Source organism: Girardinichthys multiradiatus, chromosome 17 (assembly GCF_021462225.1).
Source record: "Girardinichthys multiradiatus isolate DD_20200921_A chromosome 17, DD_fGirMul_XY1, whole genome shotgun sequence".
Classification (NCBI taxonomy): Eukaryota; Metazoa; Chordata; class Actinopteri; order Cyprinodontiformes; family Goodeidae; genus Girardinichthys; species Girardinichthys multiradiatus.
The window spans coordinates 4,541,582-4,565,681 of NC_061809.1; the positions used below are offsets into that span (position 1 = coordinate 4,541,582).

A 24,100-nucleotide genomic window follows, 5' to 3' on the forward strand; every position below is an offset into this window, starting at 1 on the left:
GTGTGAGCAGATAAGCACAATTAACACACTGCGAGGGAATACAATTCTGAAAGAAAACAGTCTCTAAGTTAAGGAGGGAGTTGTTGGTGTTCCATCATGCTTCAAGCCATATATGGACTTCTTTTTTGCTCTCCTCGGCCGAATCTCAGTTCCATCGTCTTTTTGGATACAGGTTGCAGAAGGCTCATCAAGGCCTGGAATGATCCACGACCCCCCTACATCTCGTGCACCAGTAGACTAACTCTTTGACTTGTGCCAGGAGGGACCAAAGCACTTGGACCGGAGGAGTATTTCAATTCAATTCAGTTTATTTATATAGCGCCAATTCACAACTCATGTTGTCTCAAGGCACTTCACAAAAGTCAGGTACATACATTGCAATCGATCCTAATCATTGAACAGTGCAGTCAGATTCAGTTATTTATTCAAATTGGATAAAAAGTTTTTCTATCTAAGGAAACCCAGCAGATTCCATCCAGTCAGAGACTTGCAGCATTCACTCCTCCTGGATTAGCATGTAGAGACAGTGGACAGTCACCGGTGTTGACTTTGCAGCAATCCATCAAACTGAGCATGCATGTAGCGACAGTGGAGAGGAAAAACTCCCTTTTAACAGGAAGAAACCTCCAGCAGAACCAGGCTCAGTGTGAGCGGCCATCTGCCACGACCGACTGGGGGTTTGAGAGAACAGAGCAGAGATACAAAAAGAACAAAGAAGCACTGATTCAGGAGTACTTTCTATGGGACGGAAAAGTAAATGTTAATGGATGTAGCTCCTTCAGTTGTTTCATCTACAAAGAAAAAACAGATAAACTGTTTTATTAATTTATTTATTATAAACAGATTATTTATATAGCGCCAATTCACAACACATGTTGTCTCAAGGCACTTCACAACAGTCAGGTACATACATTCCAATTAATCCTAACCATTGAACAGTGCATCAGCATAACAGTGAAAATGTATCCCACGCTGGCTGATAATTTCACCTATTTAGAATTTAGAAGCAAAACATTTAAAGTCATTCAAGTTTTTATATCTTTAAGACATGCTTGTAGTCTATCTAACTGGTTGGGCTCATCAGGATTTATGGATAAGTAAAGCTGAGTATCATCAGCGTAACAGTGAAAATTGATCCTATGCTGCCTGATAATTTGACCTATTCAAAGCATATATATAGTAAAGAGAATTGGCCCAAGTACTGAACCTTGTAGTACTCCACAATTAACCCTGGAGTTTAAAGATATATATATATATATATATATGTATATATATATATATATATATATATTGCTATTAATATTTTGCATGTTAAGTTTTAATTAGAGCATCAAGTCATTTACAGTAAAGATGCTCAAGGCAAACCAAGTCAAGTCCCAAGTCATCAAATCTGTGACTCAAGTCTGACTCGAGTCAAGTCATCAAGTCAAAATCCACAGCTCTATGTCACCTCCATAAACACTGTTCTCCTGTTAAACTCTCAGTACTTCAAACGCATTTATCTGGAGCTGAACACTGTCAACTCTTGCCTGGTTCTGTGTAAAATAGACCAGTTTTAGTGCAATGTTTGGATGTTTTCTTGCAATCTGCTGTCAAAGAGAAACTACTGATTACAATTCCACCAACAAATTACACTATTGTAAAAATGACAGTATTGTAATGATTGCGCTTATCCCAGTATTTTTGCTTGAAAAGTATAGTTCTGTATTTTGGCCCTATGGTCCTTGTAGACTGTTGACAAAGTGTTATCCTTCCTCAAAGGGCTGTTTTCCTGCATGACACAATGCGTTTAAGTCCTGTCCTCCAGCGGATCAGAAACGGAATGAAGGTCTATAGCCTTTTGGAGGTCGTTGGAATGCACAGGCCTCTCAGCTCCAACCTGTTTGTTCCTAAAGCTGCTGATGATAATGACGCATTACATGCTGATTTCTTTGTTTATTCCTCTATTTATTTCTGTCTGTGTCTTTCTGCACAGTAGGGTGATCTGATATCAAAAAACCGAATGCTGGACAAGGATGAGGGACATTGACGTCATACATTTTAATTTAACTAAGATCTCACATGAGGCGCGTAGTTAGACCCCGGACTTCTTGATAGAAGAAATTTAGAAGTATTAAAAAGATGCAGCCACAAAATGGTATTGGACTTCACATTTTTATTAAAAACAATCAGATTTTTTTAATTGTGTTCCATATAATCACGTCCCGCTCCACCTAACCTGACAATGAGTTAAAAGAAGAAGACAAAAAAATAGCTATTTGCGCACTCGCGGCACCGCAAATGCGCAACTACGCGCACAGCCAGAGACGGACTCCATTCTGGAGAAGTCCAGAACAGCAGTTTACTCCAGGTCGACCTGCTGCCTCCATTACCTGAAAAGTTACACTGAGCGGCTTGAACAGGGCTCATTTAAGAGGAACCGCGGAGCCAACTGGAGAGAGGGATCCAGGTGTGTGTGTGTGTTCAGGAACAGGTGGAAGCAGAGCGGTATAACCCAGACGAAGATAGCGGTAAAAACCTGAATGCTGACTCAGAATTGGCTAATTGTACGTTACAGCTAATCACTGATTCACCCAGCAAGACATGAGGTGGAGGTTTATTCTCATGAGCATCTTCAGGGTCATGATGAAGGACTGATCTTTATGTGATAGAAAACAGTAGCAAGCATCTCTATGAGCTTCTAGCTGGATTTGCATCATAATGTGAAAATATCTGGTCCTTTATTTCAGTCAAAATAAAAACATTTAATTCTAACGTAGCTGAACACATTAAAAGTCCTTTAGATCAACACATTGCATCTCATTGCTGCAGCCAGTCTTATAGTCTAGTTCTACATGTAGACAGAAAAAAGTGTTACTCAATAAACCAGGAAAATATCTCCTGGTGCCAATAAGACGTAGTAGAAAGAGCAACAGTAAGCCTCCCTCTTCTCTTTCATATCTTCTGTGCTGCATGGTGGTGCAGTTGGTAGCACTGTTGCCTTGCAGCAAGAAGGTCCTGGGTTCAATTCCCATCTGGGGGTCTTTCTGCATGGAGTTTGCATGTTCTCCCTGTGCATGTGTGGGTTCTCACCAGGTACTCTGGCTTCTTCCCACAGTCCAAAGACATGCCTCTTAGGTTAATTGGTCAATCTAAAATTGCCTTTAGGTGTATGAATGAGTGTGTGCATGGTTGTATGTGTGTTGCCCTGTGATGGACTGGTGACCTGTCCAGGGTGCACCCTGCCTTTTGCCCATAGACTGCTGGAGATAGGCACCAGCTCCCCCGTGACCCTCTATGGAATAAGCGGTAGAAAATGACTGACTGATTCTAAACATAAAGCTCTGGGTTTAAAGATGCAGGATAATTAAGAAATATATCATAGCAATTAATCACAGATGGACCATTGATTAGTTAACTATTTTATTTTTATGAATTACACATGTAATGTTATATAAACTAAATTAATTAAACAAGGATACAGTTTTACTGAAGGTGAGACATACATATATGTATACAGTTATTAATAATTGTAATATTAGTACTGATAAGGTCCAGGATGAGGCTCTATGCTATATTTTAAACACCACAACGTAACACCCTTTCCTTTCAAAGTGTTTAATAGTAAGAACTGCACCGATGTCTCACATGTTCAGTGCAGAACAAAAGACTGGGTTGAAAAATTTTTCTTTCATTATTTTTGGCAGGACAAATTTCTTCAGAAGTGGAATGAAGGGCTGAAAAGATGGCAATAAAAGAGAACAGGTTCATAAAAGAAGGAACAATTTTAATAAAATGTTCGAAAGGTCTTGGTATAATAAAATAAATGTGTTTTAGGATTTTTACCATTTGACTAAGATTTAGGAAAATCAACTTTATACCACTTTCCTTTTTTGAAATATAAGAATAAAGACAATGGAGCCTCAGGAGTGGAACACTTTGATGAGAATGTAACGTTTAAAAAGGTCATTTATGTAGATGACAAAAGAAGCACATTTATCTGGCCCAAAGTAAACATCTCTGTTTAAGAAAAACGTTTGTCAGGAAAAATACAGATTAAGTTCTTTTCTAAATACCTCAGAATGTGTCATTATTTGCTTCAGCAACATGGTTTTTCATCAGGCCTAAATTCTGTTTCTCCTTGTCCTTCATTCAGCTTCTAACAAAAATAAAAAGTAAAATTATTGCAAACCTTTTCTGTTTGATTCACAATAATTTGCATTCAGTCTAAAACCAGCCGAGACACAGAACTGGTACAATATGTCCTATATTATTTTAATTTTATATTACCTATAAATTGTCTCATTGAAATCTAAATATTTTGGATTTGGGCTAAAGCCCCCAATGTTTTGAGTATATAATATATATATATATATATATATATATAAAATATAAACGGGGGTGGACTAAATCAGGCTAATCAGAAGCGGTCCATTCCCTGAGAGTCCATGCCTTTCTTTGCTCTGGCTCCTAAAGAAAATCAGCAGGGAGGCAGAAAGTGGAGAAAGGGAGGCGGCAGCTCAAGTACAATGATCTCTGAAACTGGCAGCATTAATCCGGACAGCGACCATCATCCTAACGAAGCAAACAGCAGCCAGCACTCCTCCCTCTACTCAGCAGCCTGCCAACTAAGCAGGAGTCCAGATACCCAGGGCACCCACGGCGGTTTCCAGCCTCTGTTCTCCGCCTGCATCATGACATCGGGGGAGTTCTTGCCAGGCGCTCCTCTACTGGCGCACAAATCCAGAAGGAGCCTGCTGTACAAGTCGCTCTGCTTCCTTCTTCTCTTCTTCCAGGGCGGCATCCTGGACTTCTATCTCATCCTCTTCACCGACCTGTACTGGTGTTCTTGGATAGCCACCGACCTGGTGGTCATCTCTGGTTGGGGGGTTTTCTTCCTGAAAAACGCCAGAAGCCAAAGAGAAAGGGCCTGCGGTTTCCACCAAAAAAACTCGATTTTTGGCTGCAACCTCGGAGAATTTACCTATGCCTACTTAGCTTGGCTAATCTATGTCATCGCCTGCACCCCCAAAATCGTGCTAATCTTGGAGACCTCCATTCTGGAGCTGATCGCGCTGAAAGTGCCGTGCGGGGTGACGGGCTTTAAGATCACGGTGCTGCTGTCAGTACCGCTGCTCTTCTGCCTCATCAACTCCATCGTGGTGGATTTAAACGGTCCAACCCGCCACCACTCCCAGAGCTGCTTCACCAGCACCTGCCTCGACTTGCTGGACAGTTTCACACTGATGGAGATGCTTCTCAGAGGTGAGGTCCCCTCCGTGTACCTGAGGTACACTGTGATCACGGTGTACTTCGTGGCCCTCGCGGTTCCGGTGATCTGGCTCTACGAGCTCATGGCGGCGGAGCGACGCTGCCGGTGGCTGTGGGCTCGCTTCTTCACCGGACAGTTAGTTAACGCACCGCTTCTCGTAGTTCGGTGTTTCCAGGTCTTTGTCTACCAGATGCCGGTGTCGGTGTTCATGTTTAAGAACATCTTCTTGTTGGCGTGTCGCCTGCTGGAGCTACTGGAGCAGTGCGCAGCAGTGCAGGGCCTACGGAGGCGGTCTGGCACCAACAACCCAGCCCAGTTCTCCCACTGCGTCTCAGAGAACGACATGTGTCCCCACGGATATGTCAACACTCTGGCCGTCACGCAGTCTTAATCAGCCTGCAGGTTCTGATGGTTATCATGAAAATGGAGCAGACACAAGCCGAACCTCTGCGGGCAGACTGCGGCTTCTGACCGGGAGATCAACACAGCTTCTCGGACAAAACTGTTAGGATCCACAACTGTTCAGGATATCCGCATTAAGATAATGGTATAAAGAAAATTCTACTATTCTGAATTACTGCAAATAAACGGAGCACGATAAAAGGATCAGAACAATTTCTGTTCTTTAAAGGCCTCTTCAGGGCGCGGCGCTGACGGTGTGGGGGTTAGGTCTGCGACCATATGCGGAGGCTACGGTCCTCGAGCCGGCCGTCCCGGGTTCGAGTCCCCCGGACCCGGCGACATTTACCGAGTGTCTCCCCCTCTTTCCTGTTTGCCTACTTTCAAAAAATAATAAGGGCCATTAGTGCCGAAAAAATATCTTTAAAGGCCTCTTCAGCCTGGAAGTTGGTCATTGGAACATTTTAAATAAAAATAAAAATGAGAAGTAGCACGAAAGCAAACCTACATTTTTAATAAAATTGACCTTAATAACAGTTTTTATCTTTGGACTTATCTTTGTTGCTGTTTTAGAGTGATATCACATTGCTGCTTGTCCTACAGCTTGGACTTGTGGAACCCTCTGAAGAACTTTCTGTTAAATTATTTTCACTGAGATATATTTAGTAGTTTCTTACTTGTGTCTTTAGAGCAATCCCAACAGACCATAGGGTCGGCAGGGAATTCTTCCAGAAGAATCCTTGAAGCCAAAGAGGAAGGGATTGCTTTTTGGTCCATTAAACTGGTGCTTGTTGAGTTTTTGACCAAGACAAATGCTTCTGCAGAAACTTGAGGACGGTCTCCACCCAGCATTTTGCTCCTCTCCTGCAGCGACAGTTCCTGCTGGTGACAGAGTCGTCCCCCACTCTGTTTTTGATTTAACAGCAGCGTTAGAAACCCAGTGAAATAGGTGTGTGTATTTTAATGATGTGCTTAAAGACTCAGCAGTGGCCTAACAAGAGTGGTCCTCTAACAGCACTTTCTGTTGGTGTCACTGCTGGACCAGGGCTTTACTCCTGTCACATTTTAGAACCAAGGCCTTTGTCTTCTGTCGGAGTAAATGCCACAATAATTAACATTGTAAATGAAATGAGTCAAAACAGTCCATCTGATGTAATGGTGCTGATAGGTTGCCTGTTTGATCTCTGTAGAGGCCTGATTTTTCTTTTTCTTAGCTTTGGTCTCTCAGCAGCATCTCTGCTGTCAGCTGATTTCAGAGGTGAATGTGAGTGGAATGTAAAGTACCTGTCAGAGTATGAAACGGGTGATGCTGTGTTGCTAGAGGAGGGTTTTTTTAATGGCACAAGTGTAACTTGTAATGGTTGTGCCTTTAAAGCCTCAAGATTCTAAATAAAACTGTCTTCATATGCTGTCATTTTGGAGAACATCAATAGTCACAGTATGGCATCCAATAACATGAGCCTGTTCCTAATATAAAGGTAAACTAAGGTGTAAAAAGTTGAGGTTTCAAAACTGCTAACATTTTTAGTTTCCATCATTGTTTACGTTCCATGTGACTAAATTTTTCTCCAGCCGTATGGAGTTGTGCTGCTCTCTCATTCCTTCACCTGTTGCTGCACACTGCCAGTGTTAACTTTTCTTTGTTTTTAAGGAGAAAGCAAGCTGAAAAAATGAAGGACAGCCATGGTGTGAAAAATGAAAGAAGGCCACTCTTAACACTTATTGAAGTAACACTGTTTTAAAAGTACAGTTGGACAAGGCATGCCTGTCATGCAGCTCTAGCTAAGCAAATAGTCTCTGCCTAACTAACCAATATCAGCTTGTTAGACTCTATAAAGAGTAGAACTGGAAAGAGTGATACCTTTTTACACAATAAACACTTGAAAACTAGCATTTAATTTAGGGGGTGTTTATTTTATATTTTGCTATATTGAAAGTATAAATGTATAGCTCAGATTGTCATAGTAAATATGTTAAAATATTTTTAATTGAAAGGGATTATTTTAAAATATACACTTTGTTTCATATGGTCAGAAGGTGTGTTGAGGTTCTGAAAACATAGTTCTATCCATGATCAGCAAGTTGTTTTATCCAACACTACATCCTACACCTTTGGTAATTCTACTCTTTTATTTAGAAATATTTTGAGGAAAAAAGCAGATTTTCAGGAATCTTTTTTTTCCCACAAAAACACCCCAAAACATTCCTCAGACACCAGTGATTCCAGATTTTCTGCCAAGTGTTGCGAGAGTTTAAATAGAAGGCAGTCAAACTTCATAGGCAGGGTTTTACCTTTAGCAATATAAATAGAATTTTACATGATGACTTCATTTTTCAAAAAACAGTAATGTCCCTGATCTTTTTATGTGGATGCCCACTAAAGGGATTAAATACCTGTGAATCCCCATCAGTCAGTCGGAACTAAGTACAATAAAACATTGTCGTCAAGTATTAAATAGAAGTCCACCTGTCATCTCTTTAGGCACTTATGGTCTCCATGACCTAAAAATGTGTGAATATATTGTTGCATAGTAGTGTATGCTTCACATGTTTGCGGTTAATTAATGAGTTTTTTTTTTTTTTTAAGTTGGAATGTCATGCCCTGTCCTGCTTCGTGAGGTCGTTCATAAGTTTACTGTGATGTTCTCATGATGTGGCTGAACCAAGTTTATTATAATGTATGTGACTGAGGATGATACAATGTGCAATATCTGAGAAATAAAGATACCTTTTAAGGCCTTTTATTGAACATGAAGTTCTGGTTAGTTTGAGCTGTGTCTTGTGTGGGATCTCTGAAGGACAAATGAACAGAAATCAGTTTATTTTGTGTTGCCGTGCTGATTCACAACACGTATATACAGACGATTTTCAGTAACACAGACAGTAGTTTGATCCACTTTTTCATCCAACTGATTCAGGGTCTGAATAGACATCCAGATCTTTGTCCTGTCAGTGCAGGCAGCCTGAGTGTGTCTGGCAGCACTTTGAACTTGTCACTAGTGGCCACATTTTTCACCACTTCCTATTTCTTCCTCCTTCCTGATCAGAAGCTGCAGAGAAAACATCTGAATGTAAAGAATGCTTCTTGCCACACACATCCGTGTTTTACTATCTTTATGAGGACTTTTCAGTTACTTCCATTCATTTTCCTTGAGTTTTAGTGCCTAACCCTGACCCTCACACTAACCCTAACCTGTTAATACCTAACCCTAACCCTAACAATAACTCAATTCATACCCTAGTCCCAAACCTAACCCCTGTCCCAAGAACAAAATTTGGAAAAGTGAGGACCAGGAAAATGTCCTCACTTTGCGATAAAAATATGAAAATTGGTTCTCACTCAGCAACAAGTACAAGTACACACACGCACAGTCTTTCAGGTTTATGTGTAGTATAGATGTCTTGCTCTGAAAAAAAATCTTTGATATTTTCAATAGTAAATGTCTTTCCAGTGTCACCCTGTAAAGGTATTTCAAATTCCCCAATAATGTAGAGATCAGAGGGGTCCTCCTGTTTTATACGAGTAAATAAGCAAAATGAACCGCAGGAGGTGCATTTTATTCAGTGTCTTTATTCCTAATTTATTTATAAATGGCTTTTGTTGTTGTTGCTTTGATGCAAAAGATCTAAAAAGTGACCATGCAGAGTAAATATATTTTTCTAAGATCCTTTTTCATTTTTCTATTTTATCAGAAAATTTTAAAAACAACAAATGACCAAAAAAAATTCAGATACAAAAAAAGTCAAAATATCTGGGTGCGCCGCAGCTCAACCCATCTTCGCGGTTGTGAGTCCCGACTCAGAAACCTACGCTGCATGCCCCCCACCCCCGAAGTATGAAAATGTCTCATTAAAAAATGTCCAAGAAATCCCGAAAGATTTCAAATTATTTAACCGAAAGATAACTTTAACACAAATTCAAATAATATTGGACAAAAAGCCAACAAACTGACATTTCATCAAAGCAAAAAAACTAAATAACGAGTAATTTTGATGCATCTGGTACATGGTTAGACCACAGGAAAACTGAAGTACTCTGAAGCAGACACACATAAAGGTAAACACACATGTGGGGTTTAGTCACTGACTGGGTGTAATCTGCTGGGTTTCCTTAGACAGAAAAAACTTTTTATCCAATTTGAATAAATAACTGAATCTGACCGCACTGTTCAATGGTTGGGATTAATTGGAATGTATGTACCTGACTGTTGTGAAGAACCTCGAGACGACATGTGTTGTGAATTGGCGCTATATAAATAAAACTGAATTGAATTAGTTTGATGCCACTCCTGGACCTCGACTGGCTAAGTTGGGATAAAAACAAACATGGTAAATTTGGTGGCTGTGGTGCTTTCTGTATAAGCACATGATAAAGAAAATACAAGATAACACTCTAGAAGTCTGCTTCTACACCTGCAGAAAGAGAGAAAGAAGAAAAAAAAACTTCAGGGACAAACAACAAATGCATATATAACAGCAACAATGTCGCTGAAAAGTACACGGTACTAATTAATACAAGATGTATTTAGTGGCAACTGCACCTCAAAACAGAGTATATCTACATCTGTAAACACCTGAATCAAAAAACTGTGGGTGTATGTATGAGTGCGCTTGTGTATATGAGGTTTCTCCATAAGAATATTCAATAGCGGGCCCCCAGGAACTGAGGCAGACACAGAGGAGTTCAGAGTCAGAGACATCCAAAGGCCCCCCAGGGCACAGGAGCCCCAGGAGGACCACCACTGAGTAACAGGTGGTTAAAAACTAAAATAAAAACAACAAAACATAAAACTTGTACACATTTGTATTGAATATTATGAGAGGAAAATAAGGAACCATGAAAAATATTCATGACTTTCAGGGACTGATATACAGCATAGGAAATATGTATAGTTAGTGTAAATGTAGTCCACAAAACACACTGATACAAACATTATATGCAGAAACAGCTAAAATATGTTGTTTAAAAGCACAGCTGGCAGTTCAATCTTTATTGCTGAGTTTCTCAGAGCCTAATGTCGGTTTTTTGTATTAAATCACATCATTTATATTAATGCTTCAGTATGCATACACAACTACCCCAGGAGCAGAATACAGGTAGGGTTATGTTTGTCACATCATTCATTGCACAAGCAAACAGTGTCATGCAGCAGGTACTTCAGCTTTGGCATATGGCAGAGTTAAGGAGCATGAAACCTAAAGTAAAAAATGCTAAGCTGTTGCTCCCACTCTCTTCATCTATTCTATCAGTTCTAATTGGTATAATTAGTGGTATAATGCACATTTTGCTTAATAGGTCCAGGTGTGCCAGTACAATAACACAGATAATCTGAAATACCTGACACAAGTTAAATCAGTTCAGAAGTTTCCAAGAATAATGAGTTCATATTGTTAAAAAAAGCTTCACCTAAATTCACATCACCACTGTTAGACAAAGACAGTGAAGGGCCAGCACACCTATTAGGTGTCTTTAGCACATAGATCAGAATATTCATAATGGAACAGTTCCTCCTGCAGTCTTGCCAAAGACTTCAGTGGATCCTCTTTAAAAGGAGCTTCAGGCTGGGATGATCCTTTGGAGATGTAGCCTTGGTCAGATCCACTGCTTGAACGTTTTGCATATGGCTCTAAAACTTCCTCCTCCATCTCCACAGGTTGGGAGAGGCTGATTTCAGGTGAAGGGAAATACTCGCTCAGAACAGCACATTCAATTGAACGTGTGTCAACACAGTTCTGTAGATCCAAGAATCTTTGGTCGGAACAGTTAGAGAACTTTGTGTCCATACACTGCAAGGAATTTTCATCATCATCCTCCTCAGTAGACTTTTGAACAGATGATTGTTCCCTGAAGGACACCCAGTTCTGTTGGACTGAAGGTTCACTCTCCAAAACAGGCTCCGCTATGTAAACAGACTTTGGACTGGTGCTGTGGTGATACAGCAGGTCCTCTGTTAACACTTCCACTTGGCTTGGTGGGTACAGATGTCTGCACTCAGAATTCAAAGCTGGCACAAGCTCTACCACTGATGACAGCTGCTGCTCTGGGTTTAATTCAGGCGTAAGAATGTGAACAGTGCTGTTGTTTTCATTCATTTTAACATTATGAACATAGACCGGAAGCCCATTTGTAACTGGAGGGACGCACTCATAGACAGGAGGGGTCTGCAGCGGCTCGATGAGCCGGTTGGCCTCGGAAATGACTTCCTCTTCACTAAGAACACACTCCTTTTCAAACCAATCCGGATTTTTCATCTGATAGGCTTGGAAGGTTTCTATAGCGTTTTTTAGGGCTCTACCTGAGGCACAGCTGGAATATTCATCCCCACCAATTCCCTCAATATAGTTGACCTGACCTGGCTGGTACTTCTCAATGTCTAAGATACGGAAGTATAGTTCCTCAAAGTGCTTCATCAGGATGTATTTTATTCCAATGTCGAAAACTGAAGGCACATCTCTCTCACTGCTGATGTCCTCAAAGTAAGCCACCATGTACTTGCCCAACATGCCTGCCTGATGCATGTCAGGCAGAAAGAGATTGAGAAATGGAATGAGCATGTCATCTGTAGGAGAAAGCACATCTTCTTTCAGTGTCACCTGGCCTTGACCACACATTGCCCTCCACTTTGCCTGAACTCCGCGTGAGCACAGCACCAGGATCTTGTCGGATGGGTTTTTTAACTGCTGCCGTTGCCACTGTAGCCAACGGACACGACCTATCATGCTGACTGAGGAGGTGTCCAACAAGTCCACCAACACCCTAGTGCCACATTTGGCCTGGAGAAAGGCACACAGCTTAAGCACTACCTCCCTGTAGAGGTAGTGGTCCTGGGAGTAGATGACCAGCACTTTTGGTGGTTGTTCAAGTGGGTTCTGCAGTGTTCTATCTTCCTTTTGTGGTGTAGTAATGGAAGGTTTACCTAAAGGTGGATGAGAAAATCTCTGAGTAGCATACTTCAATCAGAACTACAGTTCTTACATTAATTAAATTCAAAAGGAAACTTTTGAAAAAGGTTGAACTATTAGTATTGCATACCGTGCTTTTTGGAAAGAACACACATCATTACAGTCATTATGAGACACATGGACACAATTCCAATGGCAACAAACAGGAATACAGGGGAATGCATACAGGTTGTCATCAATCCTGGAAAGAAAAGTTAATCGATTAGAAAGTTTGTTAGGATTTATTGTTTCTTTCTCTTTGTCATTTATGTTAACTGTGTTAGGCCAGCAGCCAGGATTTTTGTTCTTTTTGCTTTAATCCCCAATTCTGAAACCCACAAACATGTTACTGACCAGCCTTTGTTCATGTTAAGGTTGTTCTATTGACTTGCTGTAAAATAATTTAGGATAGACATCTTGGCCTTTATTAAATCGAAATGTAGAACAAACTAATACTAACTAAAATCCTTTGTGAGTCCATATTTAAAAAAACTGAATGTTTTTCATTCCAAATGTACATTGTTTAAATCCAATCTTACACTTTTTAACATGTCAAATACACTTATAATTAGTGACTGGAGTTATATATGAAATGGAGCAGTTTGTTAGAAAAGTACCCTGGGATGATTTTTAGTTGTGACCTGGCTTTACATAATTAATTAAACAGATGTTGGAAAAGAGTTTGGCCTATTTTGCCAGTCCGCTGTTCTCTATTTTTGTAAGAATATAAAGTTTCACTTCATCCTCACCAACAGAAACAACATCAGATATATAGTAATAACGCTGTCAGAATGAGGCATAATGGGAGCATCACTACTTCTGCTTTTTATGTTCAAGTAAATGCATTAGGCCCAGTTCAGACCAGGCACCAACCCTAATTCCACGGGGGCATCGCCGAATGGCTCAGTTGTTCACAAGCAGGGATGGTGCGAGGTTCACCACTTTGGGAACAACTGGCTGAGCAAATAGTTCAGCAGTTTAAGAAAGTTTCTCAACATGCAATTGCAAGGAGTTTTTGAATTTTATCATCTACAATCCATATTATGAAATGATTAAGAGAATCTGGAGAAGACTCTGCACATCAGCAACAAGGCTGAAAACAAACACTGAATGCCCGTGACCTTCGATCCCTCAGGAGGCACTGGATTATAAACCAACATTATTATTTAACAGGACTCAGGAACTCTTCATTAAACCATCAGCAGTTAACAGAGTTCGTTGCTACAGCTACAAGTTAAAACTCTACTATGCACTATTCTATCCACTCCAGCTGGCTTATTGACCTGAAACAAATTAATGACCTTTCTAAAAGAGTACTTTTATCTATTCTGATGCTGAATTGTATGGCTCCGGTTATTCTAATAGCTGATTAGCAGTTTCCATTAAGTTTTTTAAAAAGGCCTTTCTTTAAGGAAAGAAGATAAATTATTCCTTTGGCCCAGTTGGGATATGATAGAGAATTCAACAGACAGAAAGTTTGGTTGCTTTCCTACTGGCACAAAACTAAGATTCCATACCTGGACAAATATCCTGAGTTTTTCTATGACGTATACAGTCATTGTCACATTGTGGAAAAAAAGGTTTAATCTGCAGAAGAACAAGAATAAGATGAATATTCACATGTAGATTGGATGTAATCATGATGCAAAAGTATTGTTAAAACATTATTAGCTGTCATTATTGCATGGCTGCAATAATGGAAGTCAGTAGGATAAATTAAAGATATTTACCTCAGCATCAAATAGGCAGCAGGATTTCGGCCATTTGTCAAGGCTGAACCCTACATTTATGGTACCATTCTCTTTCTGTGGAGGGATTTATAGGCAAAGTTAACACTGCTGCAAAGTATTAAAAGGTACATAAATTACATATATACATATATTTGAGTTCTGTAAACATCTGCCACAAGGTTTAGGAGTGTGATTATAGTTAGATGAGAAAATCAGAACTTCAGGTTCTGCTCTAATTCATCCCGAAGGTGATCAAGGTTGAGGTCAGGACTCTGTGCAGGTCATTCAAGTTTCTCTACACCAAACTTTATACGCCTGCAGCCATGGAAGTGATTGGAACACCAGAATTCATTGATTTGGTGGTGTGACCCAATACTTTTGGCAATATAGTATATTTACAAAGTAGAAAATAATGAAAATAAGCAAAAGTCATTGAATGACAAATGTGTGTCCAAACACACACACTATGCCTTAGAAACTACATATAAGCTATAAGAGTACATCTCAACATCTCAATTTCCACTTCATTCCAAAAATGTTTACACAGCATTTGCATTTTAGTAGCAAACAGCCAAAACTTCTGTTAACATGAAATTGGTCATAGTTGCTAAAAGACATGAGTTGCACCAGGCTGCTTCTCCTATTACTGTTACAATATTAAGGACATTTATTCTGTATTTGCATAAGTTTTTTTATTAATCAAATAATGTTAATTTATGCCATTATCTGCATAGCTTTTTAAATGTTTCCTGTTATTTAAAAGGCATAGAATAAAAACAGTGTCAAAGATGTATAGAATGGCTTCAAACTACAGGATGTTGTGATCTTTGTCAACCCACACAGAAAGTACTCCTGGATCAGGGCTTCTGTGTTTCTTTTTTATGTGTGTGCTCCGTCTTTAAACTCCTTGGTCATGGTGGATGGCCTCTCAGATTGAGCCAGGTTCTGCTGGAGGTTTCTCCCTGTTGAGGAGGAGTTTCTCCTTTTCACTTTTGCTCAGTGTGAGGAACTGATGCTGAGTCACAACATGCTGGTCCAGGAGGAGTAAAAATACTGCAAGTAAGTGACTTGGTGCAATCAGCTGGGTTTCCTTAGATGGAAAACTTTTTAATCAAATCCAAACTCAAATTGGATTAAATAAAGTAAACAGCAGGCTGCCTCAAGGCCTATTAAAGTCTTCCTTTCTTTCTCTTTTTGAAAGTTAAGTAAGGCAATACATTTCTTGATTCTGCTGTTGTTTTATGTACTAAATTAATCAACAATAAACACTACTTAATTAAGACTTTTAATATATTTTTATATTTATTTTCTTTTTAATTTCCATTCATTTTGGAAAAAAATCTTCACTGAGAGTAAAGTGTACTGGAGTCAAATTCCTTGTTTGTGAGTACAAACTTGGCAATAAAGCTGATTTTGATTCTTCTAATAAGATAATTATTTGTCCTATAAGTGACTAGTTCCAGTATAATCAATAATGTGTGATTTTAATATATGTTTGTGAAATATTTGTCTCATTCTTTTTAATGAAGTATGAAATTAAGGCTCACTGTTAAAGTAAGTTAACAAACCTTATGATTCATTTTTGACTGATCTTGGAAGGATTAGAAATAATTTATTATATTAATGAGACTGATGATAGTTAGAATACAGAAATACAATTATGTAGCTTATCAATAGCTACAGCTAATGATTACGAGGCTTTGGTGTTTTTAAACAAGCTCAAAGCTCTTCAAAGTGTTAACACTAAACTGAACATATTTATTCACATGCATTCATGCACAACAGTTGAGACAGTTTACTGAACAAGACTATTAAAATATGTAATAGCCATGAGGTTGAGCCTCACCGTGTGCACACTGGTATTCTCTGTGATCGTGCCACATTTCACAATAACCAGGTACTTCTTACACAGGATGTCAGGCCTGAAGCTGACAGCCAGGGTGCCATTGGCAGTCTCATGAGCCACACGGATGTTAGGCTCCCACAGACTTCCTACAAAGATTACATGCCATGTTAGCAGTTTTAAACACATTAAACTGTACTGAAGAAATAGGCATGTGACTTACCACTGTCTATGCAAAACTGGGTCATCTTCATTTTTGGGTCTCTACAGCCTAAATAAAAGTAGAATTAGAAGTCATTTTTACCTCAACGGGAAACGACAAAAGAAAGAAAATCAAATGGAAGATTTCCTAGCAGGTTTTGTTTTGAATCATCATCTTCAGATTTATAAACAAAAACAAAAAGAAAAGCAAGATAAAATAATTATTTCTTTTATTTTGACTGAGTCATAAACAGAGTTCGGTTTCACCTGCACACCCTTAAACAAGGGTCTGCAAACTGTACAATCCAAAGAGCCGTTTCTGCCCTCAATCCAGCTAAATAAAACTCATTTAGAGCCACTAATGTTACATGACCTCTTGAAAAAAAGACATCTTAAATTTTTTGATAAATATCTACAATAGAAGTTTTGTTTTCATTTTATAGAGCTACCATTTTGGTTCTATTTTCAGGTTTGTTTTTAAATCTGTATTTAAAAAATGTGTTAATTCTTAATCGTGTTTAGCCAAAATCATTAAGAGTCATTGTGAAAGGTCCAAAGAGCCACACGTCTCAGACCCCTGTCCTAAAAACAACTATATCCTGGTTCAACCCACCAAGGACCTGAACTTCTCTGCTGACGTCAAAGCTGCTGTGGCCCTGCTCTGGTTTGGGGATGTTGTAGACGGACACAGAATACCGCTGACCAGGATTCAGCACCAGCACATTTGAGGAGAACATCCACTGAAAACACAAAAGTCAGTCAGTCCAAAATAAGATTTCTAAATGCTTCACGTGAAATGTTGATGGTTTTCTAGGGTAGTTTGAAGCCTTTAGACTAATATAGTGTACCAAATATTGCATCCAAGCAACACTTCGTGATTGCAATATATCACCCATTGATACAGCAACTGTGTTTGCAGCTCTTACAAATCAGGCACGTGTAGAGGGGGCTGCGGAGAGAGCTGGAGCACCTGCCCTTTTTCTCTTTGACCAAAAGGGTACTATTGGTCACAAAATTAATTAATTAATTAATTTATTTATTCATTCATTCCCATAAGCACTCCTCTGACACTTAATGAAAACATATATTATTAATGCTATTTAATGTTATTTTGTAAGAGAGATGACATGACAATGCCCCCTAGTCATCCTGTTACCTTTAACTTTTTGTCCCTGTGACGACCTTTTGTCCCTATCACTGCATGAGGTGCAATAACTGCCCCTCGTGCAGTGAGATAGAGAAGCAGACTGTGGAGCCCAGAATATGTCGCTTATGGTCCATTTTTAAATAAAACATTAGCTCCCTCACATTATTTCTGATATAGTTCTGGATAGATAATGTTTGTCTTGACCAATGAAAGCGCTCCTGTCCTGTGAAAGTATAACATTAGTAAAAAAAAAAAAAAAAAAAAAAACACAACTCAGACTCAAAACAAAAATCCTTATAATACAGCTTGCAGAGGCTCTCAATGTGTCATTTTCTCTCAAATGACTTCTGTTAAGCTGTCCTATTTACTGAAAAATTATTTTTGTTTAATACAAGGAGAAAAAAACAGGTAGTGCATTTTGACATACTTTTTAGATTATCATTCATAGCAGGTTTATTTTAGTTCAAAGACGCCTTGTAAAGAAAGATGTTGGAAACACACAAGGACGAAGCAGCTTGAAGCAGCCAAAGGTAGTGAATTGTTAACCTAATGGGTTAGAAAGATTACAATAGGTAAAAACAAAAATACTAACATCTTATATAGTCAACGTATAGCTGTTTGGTAGTGCCCTCATGTTGAATTTTACAAGCAACCAAATTAAGAGTAAATAATTATGTTAAAATGTACTGTAGTTAAATGTAGATCAATTGACAGCTAATTTCTTACTCCTGGAAATGAGAGATCAAATGAGATGAAGACAGAAATAACAAGAGACGCTGAGATACAGTCAACACAGGGAAGATGAGACAATGAGGACAAAGAGAGAATAGACAGAAGAAAAAAAGAAGGAAAGAAGAAAATGTACATAAGTTATCACAAAAACACAAACATAAGTACAGGTCCTTCTCAAAATATTAGCATATTGTGATAAAGTTCATTATTTTCCATAATGTCATGATGAAAATTTAACATTCATATATTTTAGATTCATTGCACACTAACTGAAATATTTCAGGTCTTTTATTGTCTTAATACGGATGATTTTGGCATACAGCTCATGAAAACCCAAAATTCCTATCTTACAAAATTAGCATATTTCATCCGACCAATAAAAGAAAAGTGTTTTTAATACAAAAAACATCAACCTTCAAATAATCATGTACAGTTATGCACTCAATACTTGGTCGGGAATCCTTTTGCAGAAATGACTGCTTCAATGCGGCGTGGCATGGAGGCAATCAGCCTGTGGCACTGCTGAGGTCTTATGGAGGCCCAGGATGCTTCGATAGCGGCCTTTAGCTCATCCAGAGTGTTGGGTCTTGAGTCTCTCAACGTTCTCTTCACAATATCCCACAGATTCTCTATGGGGTTCAGGTCAGGAGAGTTGGCAGGCCAATTGAGCACAGTGATACCATGGTCAGTAAACCATTTACCAGTGGTTTTGGCACTGTGAGCAGGTGCCAGGTCGTGCTGAAAAATGAAATCTTCATCTCCATAAAGCTTTTCAGCAGATGGAAGCATGAAGTGGTCCAAAATCTCCTGATAGCTAGCTGCATTGACCCTGCCCTTGATAAAACACAGTGGACCAAAACCAGCAGCAGACCATCACTGACTGTGGGTACTTGACACTGGACTTCTGGCCTTTTGGCATTTCCTTCTCCCCAGTCTTCCTCCAGACTCTGGCACCTTGATTTCCGAATGACATGCAGAATTTGCTTTCATCCGAAAAAAGTACTTTGGACCACTGAGCAACAGTCCAGTGCTGCTTCTCTGTAGCCCAGGTCAGGCGCTTCTGCCGCTGTTTCTGGTTCAAAAGTGGCTTGACCTGGGGAATGCAGCACCTGTAGCCCATTTCCTGCACACGCCTGTGCACGGTGGCTCTGGATGTTTCTACTCCAGACTCAGTCCACTGCTTCCGCAGGTCCCCCAAGGTCTGGAATCGGCCCTTCTCCACAATCTTCCTCAGGGTCCGGTCACCTCTTCTCGTTGTGCAGCGTTTTCTGCCACACTTTTTCCTTCCCACAGACTTCCCACTGAGGTGCCTTGATACAGCACTCTGGGAACAGCCTATTCGTTCAGAAATTTCTTTCTGTGTCTTACCCTCTTGCTTGAGGGTGTCAATAGTGGCCTTCTGGACAGCAGTCAGGTCGGCAGTCTTACCCATGATTGGGGTTTTGAGTGATGAACCAGGCTGGGAGTTTTAAAGGCCTCAGGAATCTTTTGCAGGTGTTTAGAGTTAACTCGTTGATTCAGATGATTAGGTTCATAGCTCGTTTAGAGACCCTTTTAATGATATGCTAATTTTGTGAAATAGGAATTTTGGATTTTCATGAGCTGTATGCCAAGATCATCTGTATTAAGACAATAAAAGACCTGAAATATTTCAGTTAGTGTGCAATGAATCTAAAATATATGAATGTTAAATTTTCATCATGACATTATGGAAAATAATGAACTTTATCACAATATGCTAATATTTTGAGAAGGACCTGTAGAGGAGGTTTAAGCTAAAGTTCAGTGGACAGTTAGCAGTGTCAGTAGGCTTCATGTTTTCTCATGGTGACATGTAACACTATGATAACATGTTTCAACAACTTATTTTCATTTTACTGTCTGTTGTTCCATGTTAAAGTTTGATGCAACTATGCTGTTCTGAATGGACCAGCTTCACTTCCATTGCAAGTAGAGAACATCCAGGCTGCATCATTTATTATTAGGACCTTTATTACAGTACACTAGAAGCTTGTATTGTGCCCCTCTTTATATATTTTTAACAGTGTAATTGTGTAAAATCTAAATATGTTCAGTGGAACATTGCCAAAATTAGAAATATCCTGTCCAGGAGTGAAGCTGAAAAACTAGTCCATGCATTTGTTACTTCAAGGCTGGACTATTGTAATTCTTTACTATCAGGATGTCCACAAAATGCAGTTAAAAGCCTTCAGCTGATTCAAAATGCTGCAGCAAGAGTTCTGATGAAAATTAAAAAGAGAGATTATATTTCTAAACCGGCTCAGTTATGGTTGAGGTGCAAACACACCCTCCATTTCTGCTACCTGTATGACCCTTTCTCTTTTCCAATGGTTATAATCAGTCTGACAGAGGGAGGTATCCCAATCCTTGTGGTTTTTAGTATAACAATGGCCATCAGTGGGACCCTATGTGGGGTTCCTTGAGACGACATTGTTGTAAATAAGGGCAGTTTAACTAAATAATCTGAACTGAAACTATCTGTGTAGTTATGCTGCTATAGGCTTAGGCTAGGAGGACATAATGACCACTTTCACCCTCTTCGCTACATTCTCACACTACTCTCCAATTTTGCATTATTTGCTGTTATTTAAGCTTCTAACTTTATGTTCTCTCTATTCTCTTCCTAGAAGCTACACCTGGCCTGGCTCTGTGTCTACCTGTGACACCTTTCTGGAGAGGGGAATCGTCCGAGCTTCTGCTGGCAACAACTTAATGCTCACCCTCTACCGATGATCCACATGGCCCTGTCTTTTAGTGTTTAATCCTTTTCTCTCCTAGACATAGCTACTGACTGAGCTTTTACTGTAACTAATTATATGTGCTCTCTTTCAGACTCTAACCTTGAAAACTGGCTCAGAGTTTATCTGTTCTTTCTTTCTAGGTGAAACGACTAAAGGAGCTACATCCATTAACATTTACTTTTCTTTCCCATAGAAAGGACTCCTGGATCAGTGCTTCTTTGTGTCTCTGCTCTGTTCTCTAAAACCCCCAGTCGGACAGCGGCAGATGGCCGCTCACACTGAGCCTGGTTCTGGTTCTGCTGGAGGTTTCTTCCTGTTAAAATTGAGTTTTTCCTCTCCACTGTCTCTACATGCTCATCCGGGAGGAGGGAATGCTGCAAGTCACTGACTGGATGCAATCTGCTGGGTTTCCTTAGATAGAAAAACTTTTTATCCAATTTGAATAAAAAGCTAACTCCGACTGCACTATTCAATGGTTAGGATTAATTGGAATGTATGTACCTGACTGTTGTGAAGTGCCTTGAGACAACTTGTGTTGTGAATTGGCGCTATATAAATAAAACTGAATTGAATTGGTCTAGTTCTCTAATTTACATATTTTGCTCATATGCAAGTTTAAATATCTTAATACTTCCTTATGATGAAAGGAGTCCTGCAGAGTAATATTCTGATCACAATAAAATATTTAATACACATATATATGGTGTTGTGTATTATAGTTTTCCCTAGTTTTGTTTCAACTATATACCTCCATGCTTACTATTTGAAGTACATCATAGTACATTGAACTGTAAAAGCTGGTTGAGATTCTTGCTAATATAGAATGCAGTATTATGTGCCTTGTTTTTGCTTTGAGCACCTGACCCTTTACTGGTCTCTGCACGGCCCTGTTACAAATGATTAAAAATAAAGAAAAACATATGATCTCGTTGGTGTGTCCAAACCTTTGACATGTACTGAATCTCAAACATAAAAAATGAGCCCCTCACCTTCTCTCCTGATGGACTTCTCATGGACAGATTGTCTTTGAACGAATATCGAATACACAACTGCTCATTGGTGGACATCACAACAACATGAAGCTCAGTGGCAGTCAGGAAACTTATGCCACCTGTTGATTAATAAAGCAGATGTTAATGTCTGTCCACATACATAAAAAAACAAACTCCAGTGAGAGTCAGGTGACAGAATACCACTTCCTGAACTTAGCAAAGAGACACCTCCAACATTAGACATTTTTTGTAATCTATCTATAGATTGAATTATAATTAATACATTTAATATAATCAAACAATAATAAATTACAACACCCAATCATTATCCTTAAGATAGACATTGTGTCACCATCATCCTTTAATGTCCAGTTAGCCTGAAGAACAGGCTGCAGTTGTCCAGTGTCATCTGGCCTGGTGTCTACCGACACCAGCAAATCTTCTGGACCACTGGGGGTGTACTTGTGGCTAATCAGCCACCCAGGATCCATACAGTTACCTGCATAAAGACACAAACACATACTGAAATGTTTAAGTCAACATTCACTATATATACTGTATTTTTTGTTGTATTCTAAATTGATTTAATACATTTTTATGTTTTATATAATGTATGAGATCTTTATGTGAATATATAATACAAAACAAAAAAAACAAATGGCAGGTTTACCATTACTAGCATTTCAGAAGAAAAATTTTCACATAAAAAACTGCAAATACATGTAAAAACGTTCATGAAATTAAAAAAATCAAATCAAATCAAAGACCCAGGTGTGGAATGTATTATACTGACGTTAAAGAGACTTGTGACTTATTCTAGATTTTAACTTGTCATAAACAACAGAACAAGAAGGAAAGGAAATGTGTGTACCAGAAAAAATACTCACTGTAACTGGATGTACAGTTCAGACCCTGTTAAAGGAACAAAGCCCACAACATTAGAAAAAAATGGTTTGGTCTTACAATTATAAACCTCTAAGGATTTCACCAAAATTTGGCCTTTTGTATACATTAAACATTTGTAAAGGATAAGTTTATATAAAATTATGGAAAAAAGAAAGGACTGCAAGAGTGGATCATATCAGCAATGAAGCCAGAGAAGTAAATGTTACTGCCAATCAATCTGGGAAGGGTTCTAAGGCTGTTTCCAAACTATTTCAAGCTGTGGCAAACTTTATGACAGCTGCCAATGTTTCCAGGAGGGAAAGTCCAGACCTCAACCTGATTTGAAATACTTTGGTGGGGTAAGGAATGGGCTGATATAAATTCTTACAGCACAGTTAAGATACTAAAAATACCATAATATTACTGTTACGCTGTATTTAAGCTTGGCTGTATATCATCCAGATATATTTAGACATTAATAACAACTCTACATTCATATTGTAAACTGTCTTTGGCGAGGAAACACGTAACCAATTTAATTCAACCAGATGATTACACTGACAACATTTAAATAGCAAACGAAAACACAATATTCCTAAATTAATAAGAAAAAAGTCTCACAAAACAAGCCCAAAGAAATATATTCCGGTGGTGGAAAATGATGGAGCTGCTCCCTGTCCGTCTCACCTGTAGCGAGCATTTGAGTGCCTGATCTGATAGAATCCTGATGCAGGACGAGCCCACCGCCCCCAGTAAAACCAACAGCGCTGAAACCGAGTACATGTTTTACAACCATCCCAGATTCAGCGACGCTGCTCCATTCCTTTCAGACCCGCAAAACCAACTGAAGACAACAGCCTGTTGCTCGGAAAGAGTGACGAAGGTGTTACGCTTCCTGCTCTGCTGCGGGAAAATCCCCCGTGCTCTGAACAGGAACTTCTGCCTTATGCTGCCTTCATTACCCCCGGAAATAAAACTTGCACTGATGGATGTAATCGGAATTATCGAGCATTTGCTCTTTTTTTTTTCCATTTGGACAATCCCACAGGACAGCCCAAGAGATATTTAGTTTACTGGATAGAAACCACAAATTTTTACGGAGCAATTGTCTGAACCTTTGAACAATGAGGAGGCAAATGTTTACTCAGTCTGTTGACTTTACCTTTTAAATACATCATACATATCTGTCAGGCCAGCCGTACCAGTACATTTCATT

General features: G+C 39.2%; 2 protein-coding genes across 2 annotated transcripts; one reads left to right on the top strand and one right to left on the bottom strand.

Annotated features, from left to right (window-relative positions):
• The first annotated feature begins 4,258 nt into the window (after positions 1 to 4,258).
• tmem121b (transmembrane protein 121B) lies at positions 4,259 to 8,405 on the top strand. Its single transcript, XM_047389129.1, has one exon. It carries the CDS (start codon positions 4,428 to 4,430, stop codon positions 5,640 to 5,642), a length of 1,215 nt encoding a protein of 404 aa, XP_047245085.1. The 5' UTR covers positions 4,259 to 4,427; the 3' UTR covers positions 5,643 to 8,405.
• A 2,031-nt stretch (positions 8,406 to 10,436) lies between these two features.
• il17ra1a (interleukin 17 receptor A1a) lies at positions 10,437 to 23,800 on the bottom strand. Its single transcript, XM_047390421.1, has 11 exons — positions 23,572 to 23,800; positions 22,887 to 22,911; positions 22,352 to 22,498; positions 21,997 to 22,118; positions 16,980 to 17,106; positions 16,389 to 16,436; positions 16,169 to 16,314; positions 14,323 to 14,397; positions 14,110 to 14,179; positions 12,684 to 12,794; positions 10,437 to 12,567 (listed from the first exon to the last, which is right to left on the bottom strand). Exons 1-11 carry the CDS (start codon positions 23,665 to 23,667, stop codon positions 11,111 to 11,113), a joined length of 2,424 nt encoding a protein of 807 aa, XP_047246377.1. The 5' UTR covers positions 23,668 to 23,800; the 3' UTR covers positions 10,437 to 11,110.
• Between the last annotated feature and the right edge of the window lie 300 nt (positions 23,801 to 24,100).